Genomic DNA, 7569 nt, shown 5'->3' on the forward strand with positions numbered 1-7569 from the left:
GGCAGTGTAGGCAAGGGTCAGGGCTTTGAATCGGATCCTGGCAGCGACCGGTAGCCAGTGAAGTGATCGCAGCCCAGTGAAGTGATCGCCCAGTGAAGTGATCGATTGCAGAGGTTGAGAATGAGGGTGAGATCAGCTGGGGTCATTGAGTGCGCTGACAACATTGGGGGAATTTGTTCCCTGTTGGCCGATTGGATGGTCCAAGGTGATGTTTCAGTTTTCCGCCGTCTGCTTTTCAGGCTTGGTACACTTCGAGGAGCAAAGGAGAGCTGAGACATCCAAAGGTGAGGGTGGGCTGGGACTGGGCCTTCGCTGTGACCACCCAGTCGCTTTCAGTTACCAGTAGTGATTGTGACATCAGCATTAGAATGTTCAGTTAGGAACATTCTAATCACATTTGTGATCTGATACAACAAAGGGCTAATGTGCTCTCTGTCCCAGGACGAGCTGGAGTGGGGAAAGGAGAACTGCATTCAGATCAAGAGGATCAGAGAGGTAAAGATCGGACAGCCACAGGCAGAGGGGGCCTGAGCCTCCTTCTCTCCTCCAGTACTGGGTCACCCTGTCCCATGATGCATGTGTGTGATGAATTACTTTATACAATGGAAAGCGACACTTGTGTTTATTAAGTGGAAGGAGCCTCTGTGTAAGCTCTGCTACACTTCAGTACCCTGGGAGTGGATCTCATACCAAAGATTGTACTGTTGCACTGTTTTTTAGAAACAATAAATCACAAGCAATATTGCAGATCCCTCATTACCCAGAGGTACCAGTGGATGGATTATTAATCCTTGCAGCTTGTAAGTGCATTTCTGTTCTCCAGTAACTCTGCTGTGATGTCACTTGCATCTGTAAATGCAAGCTGGCACATGTAATGTGTAGGAGGTGTGAACGCTAATTGAGAGTTCATTAAACGGAGCACTCAGACAGCGATTGAACAGCTGTGATGTAAACCGCGAGGGGGCGTGGTTCCGCAGGTGGCCGAGCTGTTCGAGGACCTGAAGAAGCGCGTGTCCCAGTTCAACATGAACGTGCGTGAGAACCCGCCCCCGATGGACTACAGCGGCCTCCATAAGCAGAGGTTCATCCTGCAAGTGAGTCTCTACCCACAATCCCCCTGGGCCACGCTGTCAGTGGGAGGAGGGAGGCTATTGTTTTCATTTATGAGCAGGGCGGTTGACTTTGTCAGTTTAAGCAAATGAAAGCAGAATCCCAGGTGGAACGTGGTTAAATGTACCTCTCAGGATGATTAATGAAGAGTCCTTTAGCGTGTTCCAGCACTCTGTCAGTCATCTTTAGTCACCGCCTCTTGTCTGTTTCAGATCGCGATCGCTGGAGCTTTTTACCCCAACTACTTCTCCCTGGGGGAGATGGATGAAGAACTGGCCTCCAAAGAACTGTCTGGCAATGACCCAAAAACAACAGTCATGGTATGTAGTTTCCTTACGCCTGAAAAATACTCTTCCCAGAATACCCCTGCAGGGAAACAAAAAACCGTCCTGAGCCGGAATGGCTGCCAAGTGATTTAGTTTGATTTGGCCTAATTGAAGATAAATAGGGCACTGCAATCTGTGAAGCCTTCATGCTCTCAGTGTATCGGGGACGTTTCCAGGGCATCACACCCCCCTCTCACTCCTGTTTGAGCGTAGCTCTCTTCCTCTCTCTTAGGTAAGGAACATCCCTCCTTACGGGTTCCTGTACTACAAGCAGCTGCAGTCCCTCTTCCGGCAGTGCGGCCAGGTCAAGGCCATCTCCTTCGACGGCTCCAGGTAGGCGGGGTCTCTTCAGCTGTCCGTCACGGGCCATCTAGGGGCGGGGCTCCCTGCACAGATGACCTGTCGTACCTGTGACCTTTGATCTCCGGGGCCACCGGCAGAAGAGTTTCTCTCAGTTGATGTGGAGTGCGACAGTGTCGCTTTGATGTCGTGTAAAGGATGGGAGGATGGAGGAAGAGAGAGGGAGGGAGTGAGTAAAAAGCAAGCATCCCCTCATTCCCTCCAGGGCGTACGTGGAGTTCCACAGGAGCTCCTCGAAGACGTCGGGCGTGCTCCCCGAGGTGTCCCTGGCCCTGCTGCTGGCTCACCAGCGCCTCCCGCTGGACCTGTTTGTGCACCCCACCGACGAGGTGGAGACCAAGGCCGGCGGCAGGACCATTTCTCCACTCAGATACGCGCGGTACGCCCCGTTCAGCTCAAACACAGCCGTCTGTACTCTGCATTCACACACGACACCACTGTGAGACGCTGTACTACCAGACTGCCGAATGTTGGCCTTTACTTCTGTGAGAAAATTAGCCAGCTTTGTACTGCTGTTATGTCTGTTAAAGTACAGGTTGATGTGTGGCAGGCAGCCCTGTTCTGGGGGGGTGGGGGTGTTTGGGTTTGAAGGTTGGGTCCTGGCTGCTGTTCTGAGCTCATAGCTCCTCATAAGGCCCTGACACAGAGACATGCTAACACTCTCTGAACCTCTGAGCGGCACAATGCTAGTTGATAAAATCACACAAAGTCTCCTTTAGAAGATTTTGTAAGATTTTCTCCCATAATATTTGAGAGTAAAAGTGTCGAGAAGATTACACACACACACACACACTTTCCCTCCCTCCCCCACCCTGACCCCTGCCGTGCTGCGGTTCTCAGGGTGAACGTGGACTTCCAGAACCACTCTGTGTACCCCGTGGGCGTCCTGAGCAGCACCGTCGACCCGGAGAAGCTGCCCTCCAATCCCGTCTTCATCGTCAACATCACAGAGGTAGGCGGGGCTTCCGCAGCCTGCTCCAGACGAGCCGGACGGGGCCCTGTCCTGTCGGGCCCAGCGCACGGCTCCGGTACTGAGGCTGGTCCTGCCCCATCCCTCCCCCCCCCTGGCCCTGTGCCCGCAGGTGGTGGAGGTGGCCCACTTCTGGGGCTTTCAGGCGGACGAGGCCAGTCTGGAGAAGCAGCGGCGGCTGACGGCGGAGATCAACGCTCGCGAGCTGAGGCCCGTCTCCGTATCCCTGTACCCCAACCTGCTGTGCCTGGCGCCCTTTGAGTCCGAGGAGACGGGCCAGTACTTCCGGGCCAAGGTCCTGCACGTGTGGGGCAGCACCGTGGAGGTGGGCCTGGTTTCAACAGTGTATGACCTGGTTTTAGACTGTGAGCTGTGTGTTAACTGGTATGTGACTGAACGGTGTAATAACTGGTCTTTCTGTGAGTCAGGTGTTCTTTGTAGATTATGGCAACACCACACAGGTGAGCTGCAGCAGCCTGAGAGACCTGCCCCCTGACCTGCTGACCCCCAGCTTCCAGGTAAGCCCCACTTCCCCGGAACAGGTCTAAGTCTCTCCTGCAGCCGTGTGTGTAGCCTAGCTAACACGCAAGATGATAGCGCCACCTACAGAGCCCTGTTAGCTACCTTCATAGCGAAGAAAGCTACAAACGAGGCTACCAAGTTAACTAACCCACCAGTAACTTGTACGTACGCATGCGCAAAACAACGTGCCAAAGTACACAATCGTGTGATAGCCTGGTGTCCAATAAGGGGTCGATACCTTCAAATGACACCTGAACCGGAAGCGCATCGACGCAGGTTTTGCAGGTCCACCGTGTGTTTGCGATTGCGCCGGCAGGCCCAGGAGTTCCAGATCGCGGGGATCCGGCCCTCGGCCCAGTCCATGGTCCTGGGCGACCAGTGGAGCTGCGCGGCGCGGAACCGCTTCATCACGCTGGTGAACAGGCGCTCCCTCATCGTCTCGCTCTTCTCCATCCTGCACGGCGTCATGCGCGTCCACCTGCTCGTCAGCACCGACACCATCAACTGCAGCGTGGCCGACATCATGGTGGAGGAGGGCCACGCCCAGAAGGTCGAGGAGAGCTTCGAGTCTAAGGTACCACAGCGAGGCTGGGAGGGTGGGACGCACCGTCAGTGGGTCATTGTACTCCAATCTGGCAACCCATCAGTGAGTCTGTGCTGTCTGTATGTGATTCTGTGCTACAGTGTGACTGTAAAGAAAAGGAAACTGTGTAGCTGTCTATCTTGTAATGTAATCAACACTAGAATGACTACTGATTTTTCTAAAAAGAGAGTACCTGTTGTACTTTTTCACCAAGTTCAATGGCTGCTGTAGAGCATAGTCTCCTCAGCCCTGACACTGCTATGCTGGGTCCTGCAGCAGAACCATGAGGTGCTGCTGTCCCTGTACAAGGACCTGGAGGAGGGCACGTTCGTCCCCAACAGCACCAGCGGCTCCTGGAAGACCCGCAAGGCGGAGGAGAAGCAGCTGATCGACAGCCTGCTGGAGACCTTCTCCAAAACGAGCCAGGCCTCGCCCAAGTGCAGGGTACCGCACGCGCTTATCTGCTGGGGCGGGCGGGCCGCTGGGAGACGGCCGGGTTTGTGTGCGCTGCTCAGTCTGGTGCATGAAGCGGTGTGATGCGCCTGTTTCTGCACGTTTCAGACCTGAGTCAAATACTTAGAATATCTTCATTCTTTAGATGCCAATAAACTTTAGACATTCCTGCAAATCCCTGAGAATTGTAAATAGAATGTGCTACCAGCCAAAATGCAGGAAGGATTTTTAGATATGTCTAAAGGGGTTTAAAAGTATTTGACACAGTATTTGTGTGTGTGTATGTGTGTGTGTGTGTGTGCGCGTCCGTGCTATTGAATTTTTGGTCCTCACAGGTTCCAGTACACGGCCCAGCCAGCCCTCACAAAGTCAGCTTCCACAGCATGAGTTCTGTCACACAGTACAGGTGAGCTGTCCAGGCCGGGGGACCTTAAGCTGGCTCCGTCGTTTTAGTGCTTGTGAAAATGTGTCTGTGACATCATGACATCACAGGAGAAACTGTCCTGAGCGCTACAGAGGCTTTACTCTCCCCAGGTGTGTGGCTATAGACCGGGACAGCATCAACTGTGTGGCCGTAAATGACATTCCTGAGGACAAACACCTGAGGATGCTGGTGGCCGGGTCTGTGTCTCTCAGTTCCTCAGGTGAACCGCTGCTCCTGTACATATGCGTGAGACCATTACCACAGCCACATCTTTATACAATACAGTATGCCTACAGATATTTATCGATTAGGCTGTATACAGTTTCACGTGGTTAAGCTGATCAGACTGACTGTGTTTGAATGCGTGTGTTTGTGTGTTTGTGTTTGGGCCACAGGCAACCACATCCTGCTGAAGGAGACCACCATCATGCCCAACATCCACGGCCTGCCTGCCCTCCTCTGCATGCTCTTCACCCCCATCATGGAGCTCCGGTGAGCCTGGAACGCACAGCTTTTGGATCCTTTAATGTTCCTTTTGCCATGAATGTAGGACACACTCACCTCCACCAATACCAATTTTCTGGAGTTTTCATCTAATTTTCTTCATGTATCCGTTCACACATCCATAATCTCTGTTTGTCTTTAGCACCAATGAGGAGAGGACCTGCTTCACCGGCGCCCTCTGTGGGCTGGGCTGGAACCCTCTCACCCAGGAGAGCATCCTCCCCGAGCACGACATAGAGCTGGCCTTCGATGTGAAGTTCGACGTGGAAGACATCACTGAAGTAAGGCCCTGTGTATTTTCACAATACAATAAAACTTGGAGGCCTCCGCTATTTATCTGTCTGTTCATCTTAGCATAACAAACCACGAGCCCTCAGGTAGTACTCTTAAATGCCCCGTTTCCTAATGTCAACGCATTCAGAAGTAATATCTGGACATTTGCTGTTGGCTATGTTCTGTTTTGAAAGGCTGAGACGTCCACAGAGACTGCTGGCACACACTCTTGGCCACGTTCCCTCTGTGGCTTGTTCAGACGCAGCTAGCAGCTGCATTACTCAACATCCCTTCCCGCCATTTTCTGTCCCGACAGATTAACGCTCTGCGTGGGGCCATCAACCGCCTGGCGTGTGAGGGTCCGAACGGGCCGCTTCACCTGGGGCCCGACAGGGTGAACCAACTGCAGGAGAACATCCGCGACAGAATCATCAGGTGCCTACTCCTTCATAGCTTTACTGTTTGAAAGTCATTACATGGTGTGTAATCTTAAATCATACTAGCTATCAGTACGGACTAAGGTAATTATTTTAAAAATAATCAAAAGATGTCTAGGCTTGAGGCCAAAGACTGTATGACTGCCTCCCTTGGACCTCCAATGAATGCTGCCCCAGTAGGTGTCCGCTGCCTGAATATAGCTTCTCTCTTGCCTCCTCTCCTGTGATCCAGGTTATTCACAAAGTCACCACCAAGAGAGGACGTCCTTCCTCATTACTACGAGAAGCCCAAGAAGTGGAACCAGGTACGAGGCTGCTGTAACGGTCTCACCCTCACTTGTATCAGCCGGAACATAACTGTTATACTGCATGTGAAATTATGTCTAGTTTTTATTGAGCATAAAACAAACATGAAACAAAGCCAACCTAAATTGCAGAAGATTAAGTTTGAAAACTCACCACTGAGTCATTTCCAAGTGAAATAGATGTCAAAGTGCCTTTAGTGTAAATTGAGCAGGAACAAAAATTGCAGTAAAGCATGCTTGCAATGTAATCTCAATGCTTTGTTTACAAAAAAAACATGCTCAGCAAATTGTGTAATGAGGTAATTACTTATCAAAAAAGGTTCACATTTCCCTAATGAACACTTAATCATTGTTTGGTAATATTCCATATTTTCATAAGGTTTGGACTTAAAATGAACCTGGGAATCAGGGGATTTAATTTCAAGGTTAAAAATGGGTGATCTAGAAACAATGCAGCAATCTTAAGTGTTTGCATGTCTTTACTCGTTCCCTGACCCATCTGTGTGTGCGTGTGTGCGTGTGCGTTTGTGGGTGTGTGTGTGTGCTTGTCTCAGGTTGATCCCAGCCAGAAGATGGAGCTGGTGCAGAAAGACGAGCGGCTCAGCAGAGGAGTCCTGTTCCAGCTGCACCCCGTCACCCTGCTCAACATGTGAGCAGGGTGTTACTGTTTCCTCTTCCCTTGCTGTTTCCTGTTCCTGTTCGCTTGCTGTTTCCTGTTGGCTTGCTGTTTCCCGTTTCCGGTTCCTACTGCACTGTGCATTTATTGCGAGGCTCACAGGGAGGCCTGCTTTTCTGTTGTTATCCAGTGTTTTCAGTACCCACTGTAAAGCTGGGGCTTAATTTATCTCCCTCGGTTATGTTCAGATGAATCTCTCCCCCGTCGGCTTACGTTATAACCACTAGGGGGCAGTTTTGATTATCAAAAATAAAGCACTGGCATTTCAGTAGTGTGTTTCTCTCTTACCTGGCTCGAAAAGCTGAAATTATTGAACGTGACCACACTGAGGAACGGTCGTGCCGCGGAGAGCGGAGCAGCACTGGCTTCTCTCCCGGGAACACCGTGTCCCGGCCACCTGTCCCTCCACCAGGCCGAAGCGAGCCCCACGCCACGCACTGAGCCGGCACGTTGGAGATTAGGGTCCCCTCACAGTCAGGTACAGTGTTTTAGAAACGCAGGGCTGCTCATTCCTATCAGAGTGCTGCCTCAGTTTCTGACCGCCCTCTTGGCTTTTAGAAGCTATGATGCTCGTCTGACAACTGAAAAGCCTGCAGAAGTGGTGTGTTACAGACACAGATGGATGT

At 51.6% G+C, this 7569-nt stretch overlaps 1 protein-coding gene across 1 annotated transcript in view; it reads left to right on the forward strand.

Annotated features, from left to right (window-relative positions):
* The window catches only part of tdrd9 (tudor domain containing 9), a 28394-nt gene extending 21165 nt beyond the window's left edge, over positions 1-7229 (forward strand). Inside the window, exons 18-35 of the mRNA XM_035394814.1 lie at positions 240-284; positions 442-495; positions 978-1094; positions 1323-1430; positions 1669-1769; positions 2002-2175; positions 2637-2748; positions 2879-3091; positions 3195-3284; positions 3605-3862; positions 4148-4315; positions 4660-4730; positions 4859-4968; positions 5144-5240; positions 5395-5533; positions 5842-5960; positions 6195-6267; positions 6822-7229. Of these exons, the coding sequence (XP_035250705.1) occupies positions 240-284; positions 442-495; positions 978-1094; positions 1323-1430; positions 1669-1769; positions 2002-2175; positions 2637-2748; positions 2879-3091; positions 3195-3284; positions 3605-3862; positions 4148-4315; positions 4660-4730; positions 4859-4968; positions 5144-5240; positions 5395-5533; positions 5842-5960; positions 6195-6267; positions 6822-6920 (2148 nt within the window). The 3' untranslated portion in view covers positions 6921-7229. The remainder of the gene's footprint in view (positions 1-239; positions 285-441; positions 496-977; positions 1095-1322; positions 1431-1668; positions 1770-2001; positions 2176-2636; positions 2749-2878; positions 3092-3194; positions 3285-3604; positions 3863-4147; positions 4316-4659; positions 4731-4858; positions 4969-5143; positions 5241-5394; positions 5534-5841; positions 5961-6194; positions 6268-6821) is intronic.
* Positions 7230-7569: the final 340 nt, after the last annotated feature.

The sequence above is a fragment of the Anguilla anguilla genome, chromosome 1, assembly GCF_013347855.1.
Source record: "Anguilla anguilla isolate fAngAng1 chromosome 1, fAngAng1.pri, whole genome shotgun sequence".
Classification (NCBI taxonomy): Eukaryota; Metazoa; Chordata; class Actinopteri; order Anguilliformes; family Anguillidae; genus Anguilla; species Anguilla anguilla.